Source organism: Empidonax traillii, unplaced genomic scaffold (assembly GCF_003031625.1).
Source record: "Empidonax traillii isolate 1590-97213 ecotype Southwest subspecies unplaced genomic scaffold, ASM303162v1 scaffold108:size1079785, whole genome shotgun sequence".
Lineage (NCBI taxonomy): Eukaryota > Metazoa > Chordata > Aves > Passeriformes > Tyrannidae > Empidonax > Empidonax traillii.
In genome coordinates, this window is record NW_020955301.1 from 862609 (window position 1) to 888231 (window position 25623).

Consider the following 25623-nt stretch of genomic DNA (forward strand, 5'->3'; position numbering starts at 1 on the left):
GATGATTCGACACAGTAGTGACCCACAGGGTACACTCCTGGTTACTGGTCTCCAACTGGACTTTGTACCATGGATCACAAACCTCTGAACCCAACAATTTGGTCAGTTTTTAGTGCACTTCCTTGTCTGCTCATCCACTCCATGCTTCATCAGCTCCCTTACAAGGATGTTAGAGGAGAGTGTGTTAGACAGGGTTAGAAGCCTTACTGAAGTCAAGGTAGACATTCTTTACTGCTCTCCCTTCATTTATCAAGGCAGTCATTTCATTGTAAAAGGTTATCAAGTTGGTTGCGTATGACTTCCCCATTGTGAATTCATGTTGACTGCTGCAAGTCACCTGTTTTTTCCTGTGTCTGGGAGTAGTTTCCAGGGTTAGTTTTTCCATCACTTTCCCAGGGACTGAGGCTGACTAGACTGTAGTTCCCTGGATTATCTTTGCCACTTTCCAAGTTACGAGTTTAGAAGCCCAAGATTTCTGTGTTACTGAACTGAATGTGGTTGAAAAGACGCAAGAATTTTATCCTGTTTGAAAACAGTAGAGCCTTGAGCACTGGAATTACTGAATATTAATGTTTCTCTGGCTGCTTAATTTTGGAAACTTATGTTGCTATAGCTGAAACTTTCTACTCTACCTTAATGCAGAGTATTTCTTAATGTTGTTATTTTTCCCAAAAGCAATCAGAAAAGTTCACTGCTGCAGACGAATTACCCCCTTTTTATAGTGTTTTTTTTCCTCCTTTATGTTTTTTTAAACTTAACCAACTAAACAAATAAATACTCAGAAAACAATTTTATTTCTAGCTGGAAGTCTTAGATTTTGCATAGTAAGCAAGCTTGTAGAGTGTATTTTGTAGTTCCTCAGAAGTAAAAGTTGAAATATATTTTTGTAGGTCCAATGATGAATTAAGTTCTGGAGAAGAAAGTGAACAGAGAGCAAGTGAACTCCACGGGATCCCAAGGTCAAACATAATGAGACTTACTAGAAAAAGGGCTTATCCCAAAGAAGGTGAAAACAAAGAAGAGGACAACACTGGGAACAGAAATGAAGAAGAATGTTTGGTGTTATTAAAAACAGGTGCATCAAGGGTAAGTGCTGATCACATGTTTTGAGCCAAGTATACCTCAGTTCTTTTGCCTAAGTTCTCAGAACCAGAGATGGCACAGAAATCCAGTATATTGCTGGGAAAGGTTGATATGATTATTTGATTTATATTTTTTTAATTCACTACTGGAAATTATGTGGATTCTAAATGGACTTAGAATCTAAAAACTGTGGAAATATTTAAAGTACACTGTTTTCTTAAATCCTGCTGTTTATGTGGTCGTAATTCTGCATTATAATAAATACATGCTAACACTGTTAATAATTGATCCAATGTTTTTTATTCATTGCACAATGGAAATTAAGGCAGTTGTCTTAACATCAGATATTACCTAAAACTTGTGTAAGTATAATTCTAAGTTAAAATGAGTGTGAACAATGTTCAGACCTTTTGCTTAAATTTGCTCAATAGGCCTAAGTTAGTCCAGTCTAGTTTCTTCTCTGTCTGAAGCTGCAATATCTAAATCAAGTTTTTCTGCTGTTCCCCATTTTCTAGACGGATGACTGAAATTTTTTAGTTAACGTATTATTTTGGGCAAGTTTCCATAGTTTACAGAACTGTGGCTGCTATATTTGTCTGTGCATATGTCAAATAATATTTAAATGCTGTTCTCTAAACTATGGCAGTATTTTCTTCCTAGTTTGTTCCCAAGGCAGAAAAAGATAATTTTTCCTTCCTGCAAATTGTTCTTTAAATTAATAGCTAGTTTTAGAAAATTATTAATCTTTCCAGCTTCTAAAAAATTGTTGCTCTTGATAAATTGAGCATGGACTTTGTCTATTAACTACTAGCAGCACTGGGAATTCAGGCATCATAGATGTTTCAGCTAATTACACCACAGATATAGAAGCAAAATTAAAGGCAGTGAGGAAACATGTCCTAAGTTATCAGAGATGTCAGCTGGGCATGTTTTCAAGAACCTCAAACTTAGTTCTTGAAATCTTTTTGTCACCAAAATTAAAGGTGTTTGGCACTCATTATGATAGTAATTGTCTCCTCTGTTTAGCAAAATTCCAGTAACATATTGGAAGCTGCATCCTTCTCAGAGTCTACCAAGAAACACAATTTTACAGAGGATGTTGAAGAAACATCTTATAAAAGAACCAGGAAGGATATTACACTCCAGTCTCCAGAGATATCCTCAGAGTGTGAGAGTCAAGTAGAAAAAGATGATGATTTTCAGCTTTCTGCCTCTGAGGAGAAACAATCAGACAATCTCACAAGGTAAAACAACTAATTTTGGTTTGTAAACTCAACTAATTGGTAATTATTAGCCATAGTTCTTCAGTGTGTTATTTGAATCCCTGCAGCATGTCAGTCCATGTGTCTTCCATCTGAACTCTACCAGATGCATGCAGATACCCCAGTGTCTCTTACCCTGCCTATACTCTCATAAAATTACCACAGCCAGCATTCTCACCAGTCCATCCCATGGTTTCAACAGGAATTCCTGATTTTATAGGGGAGGACTTTGAAGTACCCATATTTGGGGGAATTAGTACAGTATATTTATCTGCTGCTACTGAGATGAGTTGGTCCCTGTTATTTTTGTAACTCCCCCACCACGTCGTTGTGAACCCCTAGCGCTTCTCTTCCCTAGATTAAAGGATCCCAGCTCTTTCTACCTCTTCTTTTAGCCATGTCCCACAAGTTCAGGACAATCCTGAGTGCCCTTTTCTGGACCCTATTTCCTCAATATCATTCCTAAACCAAGGGACCTGAAACCACACCTGACATGGTATTGCTGATGTTGATAAGGTCCTCTATAGCTTCTGTCCAAAAGTGCTGTAAGAGATGGTGTTGAAAGCCTTCCTGAAGCCAAGTAGTCTCATATCCCATTACTCCCCCCAGTCCCCGTAACCAGGCATTTCATCGCAGTTTTATTGGTCAGGCCCAGTTTGTACAGGTTAATTGTGGGAGTAACCTAAGCAGAAACTTTGTGCTGGGAGTGTCCTCCGCTGCCATTTGTTTCCACTCCCCACCAGTTTACCAAAGAGAATGTTTTTTGGGGGAAGTTTGGAATTACTTTTGGTACTCAAAAGTGGTTGTGCCCATGATTTTGAGGAGGGAAACAGTAAGCAGCTGATTATTGAAGAAGTTGCTGGCGGAGAAACCAGAGCAGATAAGTAGTTCCAGCTGCTAGACATGAGTCTGATCAGCAAAACTATCATAGTTTAGGGTTTCTAGTGTAATTTTAGCAAAAGAGAACTGGAAACGTTCCCGTGACTTAAAAAGTATGTGACGTCCCTCAAAATGAAAATTAATTCATCCTTTTCTAATCAAAGAATTCTGTGTCTTACAAGTTTGGTGCAGATTTCTGAAACTGCTTAATACACATTTACAATCAGTACTTCATGTATACATGAAGAAATTAGGATTTCTGATTAAATCCTTATTTGTCACTGTAAGTTAAGAATGAAGTAGTTTGCATTATTGATTACAATGATCTCTTTTTTTTTTTTTTTTTTTAATAGCAGTTGTTTTTATTTTTAGTACCCCTCTCTTCAGAATGTTGTGGACTGCATTGTTTTTTAAACTTGCTTTTGTTCTGTACTTTAGAAGGCAGTTCAGGAGATCATCAAAGCGGATAGCACTGCCAAAACACGTGTTGGAGCTAAGAACTGCTGCTGCTTCTGCCTCTGAGTGTGAGGCTGTTTGCAGTGAGAAGGGGAGTCAAAGGCAAGAAGCTAAACCGAGTGTTACTAGAGGCAAAAATTTGAAAACTAAACAGAGAAAGAAATCTGGGAAGGAACCCAGAAGTTCAAAGACAACCTTCATCACCCTCCGGGCTTCTCAAGAAGAGGAGGATGAGGAGGCAGATGACTTTGAACTTGATGATGAAGATGAATGCTTTGCACCTGAGGAAGTGAACAAGGCTCCGGTGTTTGTTCCTGTAGGCCTTCGATCTCCAAAACCCATTCCCGTTCAGATAGAGGAAACCATGGAGGAGGTACTGTGTAGCTGGGTTCTGCATATGTACTTTTGTTCTGATTGTTTAAAAAGCCTTTTACTCTAATTGCATCTCTGAGTATTTGGGTTTTATCCCTGTTCAGTTTTATTTAAGAATGGTGTTGAGAGTAGTAGGGATGTTACTTGGCACATACACTAGGTTTTGAACTTAGTACTGCATCAGTCTAAAGTCCAGTTATGTGGTTACATTTACAAACTGTGTGTAGGTTTTTAGGGTGCTCTCCAGTTTGTTTATTGAGATTGAATAGGCCACAAACTATCATGCCTACTTACCATGTGTTTTGAGGCCCCAGATGGATCAAATGGAGCACTTCAATTTTATATTTGAACATTCGGAAATGTGGGTATGAGGGAAATGTTTCGTTATATTGTGTCCCCTCTTGCCGAGAAACTTTAACTGTCTGGTGGGGTGACCTGAGCAGCAGCCAGGCACACAGAGCTGCTTGCTCACTCCCTTCTCTCATGGGACAAGGAGAAATTAGAAGGGAGGGTAAGAAGACTTTCTATATTGATATAAAGACAGTTGCACAGATGAAGCAAGAGCTGCATGTAAAAGCAAAGCAAACTAAGGAATTACTTTCGTTACTTTCCGTTATCAGTCTACTGCCTAGAAAGCGGGGCCTCAGTCTTGTGTTAGAGTAACTGTGGAAGGCAGATGCTGTAACCACAACTGCCCTCCTGTTCTGTCCCCTTTCCCTGAGCTTTTATTGCTGAGCATGTCATCATATGATAGAGAACATGCCTTTGTTCAGCTTGGGTCAGCTGCCCTACTGCGTGCTCTCCTGACCTTTTGCCTACTCCTGGCTGGGTAAAAGAATAAGAAAAAAAGCTTTGACATTGTCCAAGCACTGTTCAGGAATAACAGAAACACTTGTGTGTTACCAACACTGTTGTAGTTAAAAATCCAAAACAGAGCACTGTGTGGGCTGCTATGAAGAAAATTAACTTCATCCCAGCCACACCCAGTACAAATTTCACCCTGTATTTCATACCATTTTTGTCATGCTATGCTATCCAGTACATCTTTATTAGCCACAACTTCTCTTTCTGTTCTTTTGATAAATACATGGCTATCATTCCCTTGGTCTGTGCCTTGCCCCCTGACCTTAAAATGTCCATCAAATATCCTTTGAGTTATTTAGTCCATACCTTGGGCTCCATGTATTATGTGGTTGCTCGGGAGACATGGCATGTTGTGTTGAGTTTTTGGGTGCCAAAGCCATGTCAGATCAGTCAGAGCTGCACTTGCCTGGTTTCTTGTAAGGCTTGTCTTCCCTTGATCCATATTATTCTTACTGTAGCGGGCAACTCAGGTAATGGGCTAAAAACGTTTAAATGTACATTCATTAAAGTTTCAAGCCCTTGTTGCTTGGTTCCCACTGTAGAATTTGACAATGTGGTGGATTCCGCTCCTTGCCTGCGTTACAGTTTGGATCCTCCATGAGATGCAGTCCATTCAGGAACGTTCTTGCTCTGTCTGGCACGGGGAAATCAGTGGATCTCAGTCCCTGATGTTGTCAGTGAGAGACCACCTACATCTTTGTTAGTTTTTTTCAATTGCTATATATTTTTACACTTTCACAGACGATTTGTAGAGTTGGAAACTTAATGCCTAGAGTGCAGGCCTGTGTTTTGGGAATAATGGACTCTCTTCAAGGCCTTGAAAAGGATTGTGTTCAAAGGTTTAGACATTCTTCTATTTTTCTTCCCCTGTGCCATCACTACTTTCCATTCACTCCAATGCTTTTTAATTACTTAGTGCTGTTTTGCTTGCTACTACTGCTACTCATCTTCCTCTCTTCTCCCATTGAGATACTGCTTTTTTTTTTTGTCTCCTCAGTCACACTGTTTCTTTCACTGGGTGAAACAGCAGGAGAATTTAAAGTTCAGTCAAAACAGCAAGGGAGACTTTAGAATAACAATGGGAAGCAGAGGTGCTGTGTGGAAGCTTTTGCTGAATCTTAGATTTCAAAGTGGGGAATATGTATTACGTGTGGGGAGGACAATCAAGTTTCCGAATTTAACACATACAGGAGGCATGAGTATTAGTGAGGGATATTGTTAGATACCTGAGAACTCAGCTGATATAAAATTTAAATAGGTCAGTAGAAAGTATCTGTAAAAGTGCAAGCTTTTGAAAGCAACCCAGATTGAACAGTGTTTTTCATCACAACCTGCTTAGAAATATTGTTACCTTTCTGTCAAATTTCAAGTCCACATTTCTGAAAATGTCAAATGTCTGAAGTTCTCAGTGACAAGACAGGGATAAAGAAGAAGGAAAAGAAATTATGTGAAACAGTGGGTGAGTTTTGTGTGTGGGTATGTCTATTCCCTCTCTTACTTTGGAAGAAGGGTGACCTGTTTTTATAAACAGTTACAAAGCAGAAAAAGAGTGAAAACTAACAAAACCCATTTGAGGTAAATAGTCATCATGAGCGATCTCAACTGTATAACTTAGTTTGGTGGGGTAATGAGCAACTGGAAACAAGGTCTTAAGTTGTCTGATGCTTCCACTACTGCAAGTAGCACTATATGTTCTGCCTCCAGTTCATACCACTGGTGCCTTCTCAAATCAGAAGGTATGATTTTTAGGAAGGATACCACTAGATGTTGAAGACCTGTTGATGAGGTTTATAAAACTTCGCATATGATAGATTTTCTTCTGTGTCTGATGAACTGAAATAGTTTTTAAATTATTTTCACAGCTTGAAATATCCGTGAATGTACCAGAAGTGCAGGTGTCTGTTGATGTTGAAAATCTGTCTCAAGCATCTATCCAACCAGTAGTGCAGAGGGAAGAAAAAGTAAGCACCTCAACAGCTGTAAGACTGTCTTGTGTTTGTTTCATTGTACATACAAAGTTATTTCAACAGCGTCATAGTGCCCTGTCTGCATGTAACAGTGTAGCTTATTAACCTAGTCCCACACAGATTGAGGGCACAGCTATGGGAAAAAAATAATTCCCATAAAGGGTAAATATTGTTACCCTTTAAAGCCAGGGTAACCTGTGGACAGAGAATTTACCTGTAGGCATTAAATTAAAATTGTGGAGTCATTTTATACAGAGCTTTGATACTGGTTTTCTTTGTATTTAAGGAAACTACCATACATGAAAATCCAGACACGGACAAAGGTAGATATGGAACAACCTTGCTCATCTATTTCCTGTTAACTAATATCTATATTTTCCCCTTTCTTAAAATACATTTTCCAAAGCTGCCACCATCCTGGCTGACAGGTTCAGCTGTGTCCTGCTGGCAGTCAGTTGCAACTGGCTGTGTCCAGGGCAGTGCCCCTGCTGCCAACACCTTCCCACCCATATCCAGTACACCATTTAAGGCAGCCACACTGCTGCTCAGTGTTTTTACAGTAGTTTGAATTTACTGGATGAGAATGGCTGTTTGTCTGCAAGCATTTTGATCCGCAAATAGGGTCAATTAAAAAAATTTCTACTTCATTACTTCGGCGGTAGTGTCAAATGCTTTTCGAGTATGGCTTAGTGGATATCTGGTTCATGTCCTTTTGACTTTTAATGTGTGTGAACAACTTCACAGGAATTAACGACGGAAGCACTGAGGCTGCTATGACTTTACTTGCAATGGGTGATCCAAATTTCCAGTTAAAAACAAGCCCTGAAGGTATGATCTGATTTGTGGGACAGAGCCTTACTTGTGCTTTCTGGGTCTTCCTAACGAGGGATGGGGAGTGGCTGCAAAGCTCTTCTGCGTGTTGCTACTTAGCAGGAGGTCAAGAAACCTTTATGCTTTTAGTCCTGTTGCACTGTAAGACAAAGGCAGTCTAGCCAATGCAGGTTGGCTGGAAAAAATCAGGGCACCCTACTGGATAGGGCCAACTGCATCACTGCGCTAGAAAGATGTTTCAGAGACCTGTTTTAGGAAGGACTTGTTTGAATTTATCTGATCACATAAACTGGACTAAAGAAAGGGATCAGACTTAAAAGACTTAACTTGCAGTGATCTTTTCAGACCTTTAACATGAAGTATAGCTTTTTTCTCCCTAACTAGATACAACCTGAAATTACCTAAGTTTTTTCCAGTTTTTTATAGGTTTTATTTAGAATTTATTATCTACTTTCATTGTTTGAATGTTAGCTTTTGTGTTCTTACTACCAAAACTGTGCACTTATGACTGCATTTATCTGGGATTTGAATTTGCATCCTTGGAGAATAGAAACTTTGTTAAATGAGGTTTGAAGTTATAGAGCTGTATATAAATGCCAAACCTGAGTGTTTTAAATCATGTTTTTCTATTCTGTTTGTTGTTATAATCAGAACGGACACACATGTTACCTGCTCAAGGTGAGTTGGACATGGGTAATAGCCTTGCTTACTTGCCTATTTAAAAAAAAAATAGAACTTTTACTCAGTATTTACTTTCTTCAGATACTTCTGCCAAGGAATTGCTGCCTTCTGAGGATGGAAGCAACATCACTGTAGAGAATCAAAGCACTGGCACAAGAATTGGCATAGAGGAAAATTCGGAGAAGGATGCTACTGACACCAGGTTAAATTACCACTTCATTTTCTTTAGTGAGAAATCCTCTGACACTGCTTACTTTTGCTAGGTTCTTTCTGGCATTTTTATTGAACTGCAAGCGGCCTTGCTTTAGTAAAGGTTTCCCAGTTTGTGTAATTTGGTATGTAATCTGCAAAAACCTCTCTGGTCTCTTTCTTATGATTTTCATGAGATGTTTTGATGTACTTTTGGAGAGGTAGAACTTGTTTTTTGCTCCTGAACTTAAGTTTACCCTGATGGGGGAGAAAAGAATATTCAGGCTAAGTTATATTGGATCACTGTTAATTACCAAGCTTGTTTTCCCAAAGTTCTCTACAGCTAATCAGGCCAAGGTAAATTGCCTAAGTGTGTGGGATGTAGATCAAAGATTTAGAGCAAAGGGATGGCAAGGAACCAGTTGATTTTCTATCATTATGGTTTTTGGTGCTTTAGCTTTTATAATTTTGCATTTGTGAATGATGAAACACCTTAGTGGGATACTTTTTCAGAAAAAAAATCTGCTGGTGATCATGCATTATTTGAAAGACAATTTAACTTGTTTATTGCTTGAACAAACTATGGGATTAGTTGTTACTATGACTCTAAAAAATAATAATCAGAGATATTTTATGTCCAGTTTGATTATATTATTAAACCAGAACTTACTATCACGTGATCAGATTTCTGATCTTCTCCTGTTATTTAAATATTTCAATTGTTTTTTGGTGTTGTTTTTTCCTTTGCATGGGGGACACCCTAGTTTGCAGTATACCTGCCTGTGTCAATTCCCAGATGATTTTTATTTTTTGCTCTGCCAAATAGTTTTCTGTCTCCTCTACCAGCTGCAGCCTGTATGTCAGCTCTTCATTGGCTGATCTACTCCATATCTCTTCTATCTTCTCTGCACTAACTTTCAAAAATCAAGAACTGTACTGATGGCATTTTTCTTTTTACTTGCCTGTGGTGAATAGTATGGAACTGACAGGAGACAGACTCCTGCAGCCTGAGCCAACCTTTGGAGTATTGAGGTCCAGTGAAAACATAACACAGAAGTTACTTAACACAAATGAACTTGTGGAACAACTAGAGCAAATTCAAGCTGGTAAGACTGTTTCTTATCCTAGGGCTCTGAAAATGGTTTATTCTGATAGATTGGTACCGATTCATGAAGTGAAACTGAGCGGAGAGTCTTTGCTTTCTGTTCATGTTCACAGATGATACATCACCCCTGTAATATGGGGTACTCATTTGTGGTATAGTTTTATACAAAAGTACACCTTTGAGTATGAAATGAAATGATATTTGAATAGCAGTTTTTCTCTGCAGGTCTGAAAGTACATGGAAAGGACTTCAATTGCTGGAAGGCAAATTGCAGAAATAACAGCACAATACAGTGTACCTTTTTCTATTAATACCATCTTTCCCTTCTGTTAAAAGTAGAAGAAGAACTAGAAAGAACTGTTTTCCTATTCTTAAAGCAGTTACAAAAAACGTGCTCTTCAAACTCTTTAATTATCTTCATATCACTGGCAAAATGCAAAACATATCAAAGGCAAGATGAGATATGTGTATGTGCCTTATTTATATAAGACATAAATATACATGTGCACATGTACAGCAAAATTGTTAATAATTTTGTAGTATGTAAATTTATACACATATACATAACTTTAATATATGCAAGCTTTTATGTAAAAAGTAAATGAATATATATACATGTGCAGGTAAAAAACCCATTCTTTTGACTTTTATTCTTATAAATCTTAGATCCTACAACCCTGAGGGTTACTGCGGAAATGCAGAAGTTGGAACTAGAACAGATCAGACCAGCTGCAGATGATTCTTCAGTTCTTCGTGATTTTGCAACTCAGAGTATGGAACTTAACAAGCAAGTAGACAAAACTGAGAGGTAGGAAGTCTCAGCAGTTAATATTGATTTTATTCCTACAGTCTCTTAAAATGAGCAGCTCAAGTTCTGGTGTAGGGTGCAACTGTGATGGAAACAGGGTGCTTACAGACACTGTGTATGTTTATGCAGATAGTGTACAGTTGAGACTTCAATTTTTAAGGTTTTTCTGACTTGCATGTGGTGTTACAGCTTTTGGAGGTAAAACATTAACTTATATTTGCTGTTCCAGAACTTTGTAATTACCTTGCTGCTTAACTGTCTTCCATAAAACTGCATCTGAAAGGAAATGTTAGAGAGTTGGTCCATTTGGAAGAGCTAATTAGCTTGTAAGGGTTCCTCCTTGGCTGTGCTTATAGTAGGGAAGTCTCCATTAGTGGAGTTATGGAGGCTTTTTCCTGAAATACTTCATGTAGACCTGTTGCAAGATTTTGCATTCTGTTTAGTTCAACGAGGTAGTTTTTAAACAAGTGCCTTGTTTCTCTATACCTACATATGCTTCATATTAAATAAACAATAAACCAGATTTTAGCACATGCACAGTATATCTTCATTTGGTTTCAAATTAACTAGATATATACCTTACAGAGCAGAAAAACAGATGAGAGATGCTTGTGGAAATTCAGGAGATTTAAGACCTGTAACTGCATCACCAAAATCTGAAAAATCACACCTTGAACTAGAGGATTGTCCAAATCAAAGTTCTGTGGATGAAGTTCCTGAGCAAAATCCTTGTCCTCTTGAGCACAATATATGCACAATCAACTTTACTCAGGTAAAGAACTTAATTACAGTCTAGAACTGTCTAGTTTCTATAATTCTGTAAAGGAAAAGGTTTTCAGTGCAAATGTATTCACCTGTTTTAAAGACCTGGTACCTGAGCTGTGAATGAAGTGAATGAAACTTGCCTTTTTTCAGAGGCATAGCCAAACAAATCTTTCAGACAAACTTAGTCTTTGCAAACTGTTCAGACCATTTCAGCAATAAGTGATGTACATTGGCAAAATTTTGAGCAATTTTTAAAAAGCTTTGATGGAAGAAGTTACCTAGGATTCCTGTAACTATTCAGTGTGACCTCTTATTGTTGTATTTGTTTAAATTAAAATTAGGTTTAAATGTTACTGCTTGGATGCGGCATATTTCTATATAGTCCTATGAGGAGAGGCTGAGGGAGCTGGGGTTGTTTAGTCTGGAGAAGAGAAGGCTTAGAGGTGACCTCATCACTCTCTTCAACTACCTGAAGGGAGGTTATAGCCAGGTGGGGGTTGGTCTCTTCTCCCAGGCAACCAACAACAGGACAAGGGGACATGGGCTCAAGCTCTGCCAGGTGAGGTTTAGGTTAGATGTTAGGAAGAAATTCTTTACAGAGAGGGTAATCAAGCATTGGAACGGCCTACCCAGAGAGGTGGTGGATTCACCATCCCTGGAGGTTTTTAAGCAGAGATTGGATGTGGCCCTTAGTGCCATGATATAGTAATTGGAGTTGGATCAGGGGTTGGATTTGATGATCTTGGCGGTGTTTTCCAACCCAATCTATTCTATGATTCTATGATATTCATTGTTGCTTTCATTTGCTTTGTTTAAAACAAACTGCATCCTTTGTTATGCTGTTTCTCATTTATTTAAAAGCCAATTAAGAGCTTTATGTGTATATTATAATATTGCATATACATATTTTACATATTTTACATATTTTACATATACATATATCATGTATATTGTCATTTTATATATTATGGACAAACAGTGTGTCTTGCACATCCATTTCTTTGCAGTGGCTTGTGTATCCCTGTTCTAATAAAAATGAGAATTATCTTATTTCTTCGTGAGAGAAAGGTTCATTCTAAGTTGCCTCAGGTTTTTTAGTGTTATCTGAGATCGATGAACATGCAGTTACTGTGGAACAGCTGATCCATAAAATCTTGTTTCACCAGTTGAACCTGTTGCATCAAGGCTGGTTTCATATTAGAATAAGGTACAAGAATGATTTGGCTCTTACAGGACTGGCAGAGAGTATGAAAAAAAGGCGATTTGCAGTAGATTATTCCTGGTTTTAGCAAAGGGAAAAGCCATAAAAAGGAAGGGAAGGAGCTCGATGTTTTTCTTTGGCACTGAGTGGTTTTGTAAGGGTTGGAGGAATTTGCTTCCTTAGTGCCACTGAACAATTTATTGTGTGAGTCATCTCTGACAGAGTTGTGCTGTAGGAAGTATAAATTTATTTTGACAAACCATCAATACAGACAATGAGCTGCATATAAATTTTATATTTCCCCAATGTTTCTTGTCCTTGTCAGGCTAATATCCTTCAACTTAGAACAGCTAGAAATGAAAGCTGACAAATGCAATTATGATGATGTGATTAGATTTTTTTTTTTTTTTTACTCTTGAGCATTTGATGTGCCTTGTTTCTTTCCTGTTTCCTTGAGTTATTTCCTGAATTTATTAAGTTGTTTTATTTCAACTGTGTTGTTTCTAGAATGAAGCTTGTGCTGAGGATGCTCAACAACAGTGCATAAGCAGCACAGAAGAAACTTCAGGTTAGCAAAAGCCCACACTTGTGTATCTTGCAGCATGCAAAGATGAACAAAAAAATTTAAATATTTTCATTGACATGATCACTCAATCAATTTTAATAACAAAAGTAATGACCCACAGCACAATGAAGTTCCCTGCCCTAGCCTCTTACCGTTACGTTTCGTTACCACAAGCTAGACTTGGGAACTTTTGGAATGGCCAGCTCTTCATTAAGTTTAAATATCACTGGCAGGGAAACTTCTTGCTCCCTCTGCCTGCTGTGGGCTCCTGCTGCTTACCTCATGCTAGGCATAGCAGTTTTTAGAGCCCTTTAGGAAACTGTGACTCACCTGTCAGAAACCGAACTTGCCAAAGGGAGAGAAACTATGCAGTTCTCCACTGGTTTGGGGAGCTACCCTTGCTCATGAAGTTACCAAGTGAATGCTGTTGTCAGAGCTGTGAGTAGGAGGGCTGTGCTGTGCAAGTGTGGAGCAGGAGGGAAAGGTGGAAAGTGTAAGGAAGAAGACAATCAGACTTCCTTCTTTAGCTGTACTGAGTCAACAGATTAACGCCTAACTGATTACATGTGATGAAAATTTTGAAGGTGATTTCTGCTTTTCCCTGAAACAAATTGAAATACAGTTGGTGTGGAACCACTATTTATCTAATGTATGGGATAGTCACTGTGGCAGAAGCACAGAGTACTAACTTTGCATGGAAACTGCACTCCAAAGCTGTAACTCATGAGCTTGTGCAAAGGATAGGGGTAATACTTCTTCTTAGACATCTGTTGTTATGCTGTTACTGCCAGGATCTTGGGATGAAGCATCTTAAATCACGTTTAATTAGATTAAGAACCAAAGCAGGCTGAGGCTGGAATAACAACTTTACATCATCAGTGAGAGCTGTCTTAAGTAATGGAGTATCACTGTTGTTTTCCGTGTTTTTAAAACTATACAAATGTTCTCTCCTTAAATTCTAATGGATGGCAGTTGGCAGTTATCTGTTAATGTCTATCTGTTGATTCAGTTATTTCTATTTTTTCATTTATTAAACTTAAGACCATACTTCTCATGTCATTTTCTGCCAGTCCACAATGAGGGGAAAAATCCTTGTGTTTACCTCCAAAGCAGCAGACACCTGCCATTTAAAGAAGCACATCTTAATACCTGACAGCTGCAATTAAAGAGAGGGCCATTTGACCACCATGACACGAGTTTAATTAAACTGCAAATTGTTCTTTAATGCTGGAACACCCATTTAGAAAGCTTCATCCCTACCAGGCATTTTTAATATACTTCATTCTGAATGGTAATCAGGACTCCAGTGCAATGAGTTGGCTCCAGGAGGTGATGTTGCATATCTCATCTAAGGAGAAAGGAAGCAGATTGTGCCTTTTTCCTTGGAGAAACAAGTGCCTAAAATTTCATTATGCCACGTAGGAAGAGCATGAAGGCAACAGTGTAATTTCAAATTTGAATAATAGTTTTCTTATATTCCTTTATTCCCCTGAAAAAATTATAGTAGTGAACGATGATCGTAGATGTCCAGAGGAGGAACAGACATTTGTTTTAACGTTGGTGGAAATTCCAATTGACTCAGGGTTTGATGCATCTGTTGTGCTGGAACAAACTTCAGAGCCATTACTACCAGCCCCAATACTTATCAGTCCAATAAATGCAAGTGAAACAACCGCGACTGAAGTGGAAAGGTAAATGCTTTATTTTTTATCAAAGTGAAACATCTTTTGTATACCTTGATTGTTCCTTGAATGTGCAGTACACATGTGAAGTACATGTTCTGTCTCACTGTTCCCTTGCTGCTGTACCCTATTTCCCTCATCTCTGCTGCTTCCCTGTATGTCTTGCTGTCTTTTGAGATCATACAGGGTGCGAGGATTCAACTGTGCTTATAAATTATACTGTATTTTAGGATTTTCTTGGGCATTTAATCAGTTGCCATATTTTTACATTTTATGAAAGGATCCAGTGGAGTTCAAATAGAACAGCTAAAGTAACTAGATTCCATTATGACTAGAAGAACTCTAACTCAAGATAGCACAACAAAATGTTTCTTGGTAGTAAATAGTCCATTTGAAATAAGCAAGAAGGAGTATCACCACAGATCCATGTGTAACTTCCATTCAGAAATGTTATATGAAGTAAATTCTGTCTTCTTGTAAAGTCACAATAATGACTTTATATATTCAGCACTGGATCCGTGACAACTGCAGCTGGTGAAGTTGCTACACCTTTAAACAGCAGTTTGGAAACCAAACAATTGGAGAGTGCATCAGTAGACCCTGTTCCAAAGTTGCAGACAGTTCAGAAACGATCAGCTGCTGAGCTTGAAGAGAATGATTTTCCTACTACCAAGAAAACTCTGTCTGCTGTTGCAGTGGAAGATACCTTGGAAACCACTTGTAAGGTGAGATCAAAATATGGTGAGTCTTCATGCATAGCGTAAATGCATAACAATAATACAGCATTTTAATGATGTTCATTTGTTAATGGTGCCACTTGCTTAAATATGTAGTGCCTATACAACTTAAAGGAAAATCAACACGCGTAGATAGGTTTTAATTTTGAACTCTACAAGTAGTTTTTGGGTGTTCATTTATTTAGTACCAGTTTCTTTGAGAATCTGTGGGCTCTCAGGCTTTTTTAATTAGACTTCCTACTAGGCAGACTGGTTCATTCAGCATAGCGTTTCTGGCAATGACATTGCAGGAAGGGAAACTCTAGAGGTATAATGGATGACTGACAAACTGCTTAGGTTCACTGAATGATGCTGAGATTCTGCGCTGTGTCTATTACATGAAGAAGCTGTTAGATATGTTCCTGTCAATTTTTGACACAGCAGTTACTACTTTAAAAAAGCAAGCTGCCAGTGAAAGGTGGCTAACATGTTTCCAGCTTCCTTCTGTGCTTTTTATAGTATGACCAAGCTTGTGGCAATGACTACTGTTGGTTTTTGTGAGTAGGCTAGGATTGGTGAAGCAATGGGTGGTAATTCCGTACATGATTCAGAGAGCTTTTCCAGGAAGGACTGGATTACAGTCCTCTTCCTTCTTGTGATCTGTCGTCTTGATATCCTTGTCAAGTCATTTGTCATAAGAACACCTGAAAAAGCTGCTCAGGAAATAAGTTAAGTAATGAATGATGCTGTACTGTCTTCTGTTTCACTCCTGTTCTTAGAACTCTTAGAACTTAGAATCATGTATGATACAAGTTTATCAACTTTCATTATCTTTTCTGTATTGAAAGCAATAGAGAAAATATCTTTTCTTTTTTTTCTCTCTCATTTTTAAATACAGGGTTATTCAATTAAATCCACAGATGCACCAATGATAGCTTCTGGTAGGTAAACTTAAACTCGTAACCCAAAGTATAACGAATGTATGTTACTGCTTAACACATCACAGTTTAATACTAGTTGTCATGCTAAATATTCCTGTTTGAAACTATCTAACATAAAAGCAGAAACTTCTTCCTGCTACTATGTTAAATACCACCATTGCATGTTTTCTGCTGTAAACTAGATATGTCAGATTCCGTAACTGTTATTCCGTAATTCCATTCCAAAATAATGGAATTATTCCATAATTCCATTCCAAAATAATGGAATTATTCCATAATTCCATGGCTGTTAATTTCATAATGGTTCTAAAAACATTGCTGTAGGTAGTCTATTTGTGAAATTTGAGAGGTTTTTTTGGCCTAAACATGTTATCTTCTCCTAAGCAGATATTTCCACCTGTTGGAGAGCACTAGCAATCAAAAGTATTAACTGGCATTTTAACCACACTATGCCCAAATAATATATTTTTTTATTATTTTGCATTTCTATTAAAAAAATTATTTTTTGAAAGCTTAATCTGCCTCTGAAAAATTAGAGAAAAAGCAGAATTGCTGATAATGCAATTTTAAGTCATCTGAGCCAGTGAAGGGCTTGGAGAACTATGTTTTGGCCCTGAAAAAGACTTCAAAGGGAAACTGTTGAAGCTTAAACAGTGAGATGATTTTACTAAGCTCTATGGTGTGTTGTTAAGGATGAGAGGAGGAGGAACATGCTGTAAAATCTAAACCCATGCTTCTACCAGCTTTTCCCCATAACATCTTTAAGATCTCACAGGCTTTAAAAGTAGACCATGAACTTTTAGTTCTTAGTGGTGACTTAAAACATAAACTACAAAAGAACCTAAACAAAAATTCAGCCGTTCTTTTGCAATGGTGCAAGCCATCTTAATATCACATGCACCTTTTGGGCTCTTACGTTATCACTGAAGATAAGTCACAGAATTCTTTGACTCTCAACTCCTTTTACAGGGAATCCTTTTCAAAAAACAGAGCCTTCAGCAAAGGAGAAAGTGCTTACCTCTGTGTTGGTGTCTGAGTCTATGTCACAACTCACTGACAGAAGCCAACTTGAGACTTTGGGGAACTTAGGGAAAGCACCACTTGAAAATTCAGCACCCAAAGAGGAAGAGCAGGTGATATCTAGATTAACCTCTAACAGAACAGCAGAAATAAGTGGACAAGGAAAGCAGGAGAGCGTGCATGAATCTGGACAGTTGGAATATACTGGAAGCCCAGCATCATCTTCAAAAACTCCATTACTCAGGTATTTATGCAATAATGTTTTGTTAGCCTGTTCTTTAAAAAAACCTTGTTTCCATGTGGAGTATTTTATCAGTATCATTGTTTGTGACCCATGTGGCTGAAAGTTACAGTATCTATACTCTCCTGCGAGTTAGAAAGGATCAAACTGTCTGCTTTGAAATTTGAATTATTTTACTCATTAAATGAGCATATCAACCAGGGACGCTGCTGACATGCCCTGTGTCTATTTAGACCTTGACAGATGCCTCTTGTCAGGCAGACATCCACTGGCTATGGTAGGGATTTAGGACAATTTTTGTTCTCCTTATGTAAGTCTTATGTTGTGAGATATATACCCATCCGCTTGTTTTGGTGTTTGTGCTGCCACTAAGATTTGTTACTGGTATAGGACCCAGCACACTGGATTTTTAGGACTAACTTAAAACGTGTCATTTCTCCAAAGGAGTTTCAATTGTGGCAGCTTAGAGGATATTCCTCTTATCTATCCATTGACTTGACTTTTTAAAATATACCTTTCTATAATGTTTAAATGTTTGATTCCCTGCTCCCTATTGCTCCCGTGCTCGCTGATTTGGATTGTGGTGCTGTGCTGTCCTCTTCTGATCCTCTCATTTTCCTTTTCATTTTGCCTGTATGAGTGCCAATACTGGCTATTTGTACTTGGGGCATCCACAGCAATGGATAATGATGCATTAATGTCAGAATCCTTGCCCTAAAGATTACTTCCTGATTTGTAAACTTTATTTCCTGTGTAATGACTTAGGCTCCTGCAGTACTATTTACATCTTCCTTTGGAGCAATCCTATGACATCTTGACTGTATTTGTTTTGAACAGGGGTGGACGAAAACCATTGGGATTTTTATCTTTAATTTGCAAAAAAAGTAGTTCTGAATCTCCAGAAGACACCAAAGGAAATAGAGGGAAGATCCAAAAGCCTCGAATTGTGACTCCAAAACGAAATCTAAAGAAACCTGCTCCCTCCACTAAGTGTGACAGGGAATCTTGTTCCCTTCCCTCTACATCGTCATCTGTGGAAGATGAGCACGTAGCTGCTGATGCTGCAGTTACGGTATGTGTTTACTTTGGAACACCCCTGCATTTTTGAGCTGTGAAGAACAGCAAATTAGTTGTTTCAGGAGTGGGTAGTTGGACACATAGCACTCATGTTTTGAGAGAGATATCCGCTCCCATGAACGAATTCTGACTTGTGCATGTCTAAGAAACTTGAAAGGGAGCTAAGTTGTTCTTTCTCTGCATGTATCCCATTTGTGACATTGCTTCTTATTTTCAGTGAACTCTTGAGGGGTTTTTGTCGAAACTTCCTACATAAATAGGAAGCTCAAGTGCGTATATGTGTAAATATATTTAAACTTGCATAGAGATTAAGACTCTTAAGAGCAATCTTTTCTTGTTTTATTAGGCTCCAAGTAACAACTCATCTGAGAAGGCACCTCTTTGTGCTAAAGATCAAGAGAAGGAAGAAGAACCAACTAAGATCTCTGAGTATTTTTTCAGCGACATCTTTATGGAAGTGGATGATTCAGAATAGGAAATGGATTTCGTAAAAACCTAGGATTACAGGATATACTGCAACAAAAAAAGAGTATTTTTTTATTCTGACATTTTTTGCCACACTTACTATCAACCAATAATGCTGTTGTTAATTAGTACCATAAAGACGAAATGAATTCCTCCTGAAGCAACCTGGATACTTTCAAAATGTTGACACATTCTGAAGCACTACAGTGATGTCATTGGACCATACCAGAGACTGCTGACCTGTAGTTTCACTTGTTTAGATGCTGGCATGACTGTCTCACAGAAAAGTGCAATGAAATAATGTTTAATCTTGTAACGAATATACCTTTGCATTTTAATGCTAAAGCTTTTGGTACTGGCTATACAAGTTCTTTACTTCTTTTTGTGAAGTATGTTATGTTAGGAGGAATGAACCTTTTGGGTATAGTGTAATCTCTGAAGATCAGAATGCAAATACTGGAAGTAGTGTGGTAAATACATAGATACATTAAGCACTGCAGGTATTTTTATTAGAATCTCCAAATTACGTATTTTTTTAAGAGTTTTTAATTACATAAATTAAAACATCCCAAACTGAAAAGCCCAGTGAGATTAGTTCCTTAAAAATGTATTGAAAACTAGACAACACAATTTACTAGAACATATTAACCTGAGGTAATCTTTGCAACGTTCATCGCTGGGAGAAAGAGATTGATGTTCCCTAGTATAAATGCTAATTTTCTTGTAAATTGGAGAACAAAGCGATCGATACCATTTCTTCTCCTTGGTTTTACATGTAGGTGTTTATATTTGCTGACTTCCTTTGTTTCCTTCGTGCAAAGAAGCACAAAGAGATTGGATTTAAACCATGACTGTACAATGTTGTTGTTAAAAGGATTTGCTGCTTTGAAGCAGTTCAATTTGAAGAGTTTTCTCATGTTGCATGTCTACTTCTACTGAAACTTGCTATAAAATTCCAGTGTAGCTTTAGGTTTTTTACTTACCTCATCAAGATGATGAGGTAACGAGGTTTATGCAGTGTCAAAGTGTCAGGTGGTCACTGACAGATTCAGTATTTACTTTATGGAAACTCCTGCTTGCACAAGAATGAGTGTGTAGAGTTGAATAGTCTAAATTTTTCTCCTGTTACTTAATAGTAGCAGGTACTTTCTCAAAATAAATTATTTATTATGAAAGTGAAACTGAAATCTATCATCAGCTTTTAACTGGGTAATTGTTTACTGGCAGGTAAATAAGTATGTATTTAATTCTGGAAGACTTGAGGAAGCTCAAGAATGTTTGCCTTTTTCAGAAGTTATTTCAAATTTTGTCAGTGAGGAAGAATATAAATGCTACTGTTACTGCAAACTGGTATTTTAGCAGGCCTTTGTCAATGAAACGTCACTGTCAGCAGTATTCCTTGAGGTGATAGAAAAGGGACTAATGATCCCAGTGTGAAGTAACTTATTTGAAAGCATTTAATCAACCCACCTCACCCCCCCCCAAAAAACCTCCAAAAGCACCAACAGTTTCTGTTCAGATGGTATCTTGTACTTTGCCTAATCCATTTAACTTGAAATGTCTATCTAAATAGTCTTACTGTACATTATAAAATAGATTTGTGTATACATAAAATTATGTATTGTATATCTTGTAGATATTATTTTCAGTATGCAAGTGTTTACTTACTTCCTGATACATGTGGCATGTTTATATCACTTGCACTCATAGAACCTAAAAATAGATTTGTGGGGAGTGTCTATGAAACAGTTACTGTGAGTACCTTCTGAGTGAGTACTGAGGGGATAACCATTCTACATTTAGTTGCATATGATTTAGCTTGCATTCAGATTACAAGGTGGGGAAAAAATCAGCTATTTCATTACTAAAATTTATGGTGCCTTATCTGAATTGTTAACTGGGGCTATGCTTTCTCTTTCCTTGCAGTAAATTCCATGCACTTTGTTAGATTTTTTTTTTAAAGAACAATTTTAACTTGAATAGACATGTCAGTTTTGTTTTCTGTTTTGTATATGAAAGTTCTAGAACAATGAAGGATGTAAGAAAATATTGGTGAAATATCAATGCCTCTGAGTAGCATTTTTACAAAGATGTGGCATAAGAGTTGTCTGACACCCTGTATCATCGCATATAAGCTTTCTGTTTCAAGGAAAGTAGTTCTATTCTCTGTGTAAATTATGTGAATAAATTATTTTCTATTACTTGTGTTTCCATTTCTTTGAATATCAGTTGCAGTTTTTAAATGCTCATAGGCATAGTAAGGTAGAGGCAGGGAGGCCCTGGAGAGAGACCTCAACAAATTGAGGACTGGGCAATCACCAACCAGATGAAATTTAACAGGGGAAAGTGCCAGATCCTGCCCCTGGGATGGGGCAACCTTGGATATACAGACAGACTGGGGAATGAGAGGCTGGAAAGCAGTGCCAGGAAAGGGATCTGGGGGTCCTGGTGGATGGCAGGCTGAACGTGAATCAGCAGTACCCTGGCAGCCAGGAGGGCCAACCCTGTCCTGGGAGGCATCAGGCGAAGCATCACCAGCTGGGCCAGGGAAGGGATTGTCCTGCTTTGCTCTGCACTTGGAGAATATTGTGTGCAGTTTGGGGCACCAAAAATAAGAAAGACATGAAGCCACTAGAGAGTGTCCAAGGGAGGGCAATGAAGATGGTGAAGGGCCTTGAGGGGAAGCTGTAGGAGGAGCGTCTGAGGGCACTTGGTCTGTTCAGCTGGAGCAGACTGAGGGGAGAGCTCATTGCAGTTACAACTTCCTTGTGAGGGCAAGAGGAGGGGCAGACACTGATCCCTCCTCTATGGTCACCAGTGACAAGACCTGAGGGCATGGCCTGAAGTTGTGTCAGGGGAGGTTTAGGTTGGATATTTTAAAACTGTTCTTCCCCCAGAGCTGGTTGGGTGCTGGAACAGGCTCCTCAGGGCAGTGGTCACAGCAGCAAGGCTGACAGAGCTCAAGAAGCATTTGGGTGATATTCTGAGGCACATGGTGTGACTTGTGGGGATGGTGCTCTGCAGGTCAGCAGTGGACTCAGTGATCCTTGTGGGTCCCTTCCAACTCAGCATATTCTGTGATTCTCTAAGTGTGGGCTAAAGGAAAGGCTGAAGTTTGGGCTGCAACACCCAGGGTGCATAAAGACCTGCTGGCCTGGCAGTAACTATCTCAGTGTGGCTTAACAGGGGCATTGTCGTCCTTCCTATGGTTTTGTTTTAGAACAGCACTTGATTTACCTGGTATCAGACTCCCCGGTGTTATCTCTGCCTAAACACAACGGCCTTGATTTTAAACAAAGTTAAACTGAATGCTAGAGAACAGCAAAGCACTCAAACAAGGAAGCAACTCGACCAAAGCAGTCTGGATTCTAAAAAGCTCTGTCCCTATTCCTGTATAACAAAGTTGCTCAGAAGGCCCAGGGGCTCTCCTGGGCAGCACAAGGATGTGCTCCGGCGCGAAGCTCTCCCAAGGGCCATTCTCCGGCATCCCCGCGGCCTGGCGAGCGGGCACAGGCCCCGCGGCCCGGCCCGGCCCCGCCGTGCCCATTGGCTGCGGCGGGGGGAGTGGCGGCAGCGGCGCGGCCTTGGACGGCTCGCTCGGCTCGGCTCGTCTTCGCTCGGCTTGGCCCGGCCCGGCCCGGCCCGGCCCAGCCATGCTGGTGGGCGCCCCGCGGCTCCCGGGCCGCTGGCTGGGGCTGCTGCGCCCGCTGCTCGCCCGCGGGTACCGCGGCGAGGCGGTGGCGGCGGTGGGGTCGCCCCCCGATGCGAGCTCCGCGCTCTACCAGGTACGGCGGCCCGGGCGGCGGCGGCAGCCGGGGGCGGACGGGCGGTGCGGTAGCTCCGGGCGGCCCCAGGAGGCGGGTCAGGCCTCTCCCGCTGCCGGGCGGCTGGGGGAGAGCGGGGCCCGCGGGAGGGCGGGAGCAGCGGGCGGAGGCCGCCGTGGAGTGGCTGGTGCGAAGGGCGGCCATTTGGTGCTCGGGCAGCCCGTGGCGGCGCCCCGGGCCGCGGTGACCCCGCGGGGGGGGGGGGGTCGCGGCGCTGATCCCGCCTCTCACCGCTCGAACGCAGCTCAGAGTTAGGAAGTTCTGCTCGGTTCCCTCAGCCCGGCCGTGCGGGTGCCGTGTAAAATGAACGCGGGTTCGTACCGGTCGTCGGCCCCGTCACGGGTGTTTTTACGCGTCTTTTAATCAGAAGGCCGGCGCTTGCTGCGTTTTGAGCTGATCGATGCCGTGGTAATTGAGGTGGAGACGGGCAGTTTGCAGGCGGTAGAGGATGGAGCCTGATGATTTCAGAGCTGGATGTTTCCTTGTGTTTGCAAATTGATTCCCGAGTTGGAATAGCTGTACCGTCATGGATGAATGCCTCCATAAACATCACCTTTTGAGGAGGAGGATTAGGTGTACTTCCAGTTGTATTTACAAATTGAGAACAGTACTTGTTCATTTTTCATGGGACATTATTAACATTATCATGCTTCAGATAAAAATCGCGTTTACACTAAGGCAGAGAAAAGCATGGCCTTAGGTATGGACCAAAACTGATAGGAGGGCGTGCATTTGTTTTTGTGTGTGTTCCAAGTAAAATATCAAACAGCAGGTGAAGCCCCAACATGTATACTTATTGAAATAAATCCTTTGATTCTGTCTTTGATATTGTGCTTTGTTTTGCAGAAACTAAATTTAGGACAGAATTCAGGGGACTGAAACTCCTGTGAACTTTCAGTGCGTGTGTGTGTGTATATACAAAGCTTGTGTATATGAAGTGTGTATATACGTATATACGTGTCTACGTTCGTATTTTGCATACCAAAAAAAAAGTATTTTAATAAAGGTATTTACTCAGCTGTCGCTGGATTTATATTTGTGTCTGTCTACCTTTCAACCTCAAAAGGAAAGCAAGGCTTGGTAAAATAGGTAATACTGTTAGTATTTGGTAGAAATAATTTATAGAACAATGTAAGTGCAAATAGTGCTTTGCAAACACAAAATGCTGAGGTCCCTGCTGTGAGGCGCTTAACCATCTGAAAGTGATAGAGTGCAAACATAAGATAGTGATGAAGGTCTTGCCTTCCTTAGCCAATGTTTGCCTTTCTGGCTGTGAATTCAGCTAGACAGGCTGGCCTTCGTAATGTAAACCATCTTTCAAACCAGATAGGTAAAAAAGATAATTTAAAAGTGAGTGAGTCTAAATCCTAGGAAACAAAGGAAAGTCTATTTGGGGATTTCGGGAATTAGCTCTTAGAGCCACTTTGCTAGTGTAGGAGTAATTGATTTAGCTTGTGGAATAACTGTAGGATTAATCAAGGTTTCACCTCTGGATTTTGCTTTAAAATTTGTAGAAACCCTCATGTTAACAGCAGAATTTTATAGCCCTTGCAAGGGCTTCCAGAAAGAAGTTGGTGCTACTTCACTGGCCTTTTTCGCATTAATTAATGACAATATTGAAGAGCCCACAAATATATGGTAGAACTAGCACATTTGGTTCTGAGAGGAGTCTTTTCTTTGCATACTCAAAATTATTTCAAAACATCATCCTTTGGTAAAGTATAATGATGTTATGTTTTGTTTAAAGGCATGAAAGGTCACGATAAAGGTTGAGTGAATTTAAGCAACACAAACATTTGTGTATACAGTATTTTTCATAGATTATCTAAAAAGTTCTTTCACAATTTTTCATGTAGAGTAACTAAAGTAGCTACAATGAGTTGTTAATTAAGAATCTAGTAAAAAAGCCTATGATTGTGATTGCTGTTCCTCTTTTAATATCCTCTGCCTTCTTAGCTATTTTTTTTTCTGTGTCAAAGGAGAGTTTTTAAGCTCAGTACTGTGTGCAAAAGGTGAGTGTGTTTGGAGAAAACAAACTAAATGAACAAGGCGAAACAGGGAAAACATTTTATGTTGCTAGACAAGCTGAATGCTGGCACAGAATAATATGGGGTGGTTGTGACAACTGCAGATTTTTAGAGATATGGAATTACAATGGCTGATATACAGATTTTTCACAGGGGAAAAAAGTTAGCTTGTAAAGAAGAGTCTTTTGAGAAGGGCAGGTTTTGTTTTTTGCAGTGCTTTGTTGTGTGGCCAGTTACTGTCCATAGTCTCTCACAGGAGCAGCACAGTCAAGATAACAAACTACAACTTGTTTTGTTCTTGGCTTTTTGAGATCCTGTGCCGGTGTAAATCTGCCTGTGCATCATTGCAGTGTGATTTCACAGACTAGCAGGAAGAGAAACAGTTGTAGAGGTAGGTGTTGGAGCTGTGCAGTGGATGGGCAGGGAGAGGGGCAGTCAAGCTATCAAAAGAAATTGGTACAGCCTTACAAGGAATGGAGGGAGGAGATGCAGGAGGCTGATGACCTACTGTGTCCCCTGTAGTTGGGGCTGCAGGGGGGCATCACCTTGCATCAGAGAGATTTCCTTAGCTAATGCCAGTGTCTTGGCCGTGTTTGGTGTTG

The 25623-nt window shown here is 39.7% G+C and overlaps 2 protein-coding genes across 2 annotated transcripts in view; both read left to right on the forward strand.

Annotated features, from left to right (window-relative positions):
- Window positions 1-21371, forward strand: part of BDP1 (B double prime 1, subunit of RNA polymerase III transcription initiation factor IIIB) — a 56431-nt gene extending 35060 nt beyond the window's left edge. The window contains exons 26-44 of the mRNA XM_027882620.1: window positions 891-1086; window positions 2110-2327; window positions 3663-4053; window positions 6779-6877; window positions 7170-7206; window positions 7628-7711; window positions 8366-8392; window positions 8477-8597; window positions 9449-9452; window positions 9543-9690; window positions 10356-10497; window positions 11083-11269; window positions 12971-13031; window positions 14533-14719; window positions 15219-15435; window positions 16325-16367; window positions 17337-17631; window positions 18466-18700; window positions 19052-21371. Coding sequence (XP_027738421.1) covers window positions 891-1086; window positions 2110-2327; window positions 3663-4053; window positions 6779-6877; window positions 7170-7206; window positions 7628-7711; window positions 8366-8392; window positions 8477-8597; window positions 9449-9452; window positions 9543-9690; window positions 10356-10497; window positions 11083-11269; window positions 12971-13031; window positions 14533-14719; window positions 15219-15435; window positions 16325-16367; window positions 17337-17631; window positions 18466-18700; window positions 19052-19180 — 2821 coding nt within the window. The 3' untranslated portion in view covers window positions 19181-21371. The remainder of the gene's footprint in view (window positions 1-890; window positions 1087-2109; window positions 2328-3662; window positions 4054-6778; window positions 6878-7169; window positions 7207-7627; window positions 7712-8365; window positions 8393-8476; window positions 8598-9448; window positions 9453-9542; window positions 9691-10355; window positions 10498-11082; window positions 11270-12970; window positions 13032-14532; window positions 14720-15218; window positions 15436-16324; window positions 16368-17336; window positions 17632-18465; window positions 18701-19051) is intronic.
- Window positions 21372-22756: 1385 nt separating this feature from the next.
- Window positions 22757-25623, forward strand: part of MCCC2 (methylcrotonoyl-CoA carboxylase 2) — a 38256-nt gene continuing 35389 nt past the window's right edge. The window contains exon 1 of the mRNA XM_027882623.1: window positions 22757-22955. Within this exon, the coding sequence (XP_027738424.1) occupies window positions 22824-22955 (132 nt within the window). The 5' untranslated portion in view covers window positions 22757-22823. The remainder of the gene's footprint in view (window positions 22956-25623) is intronic.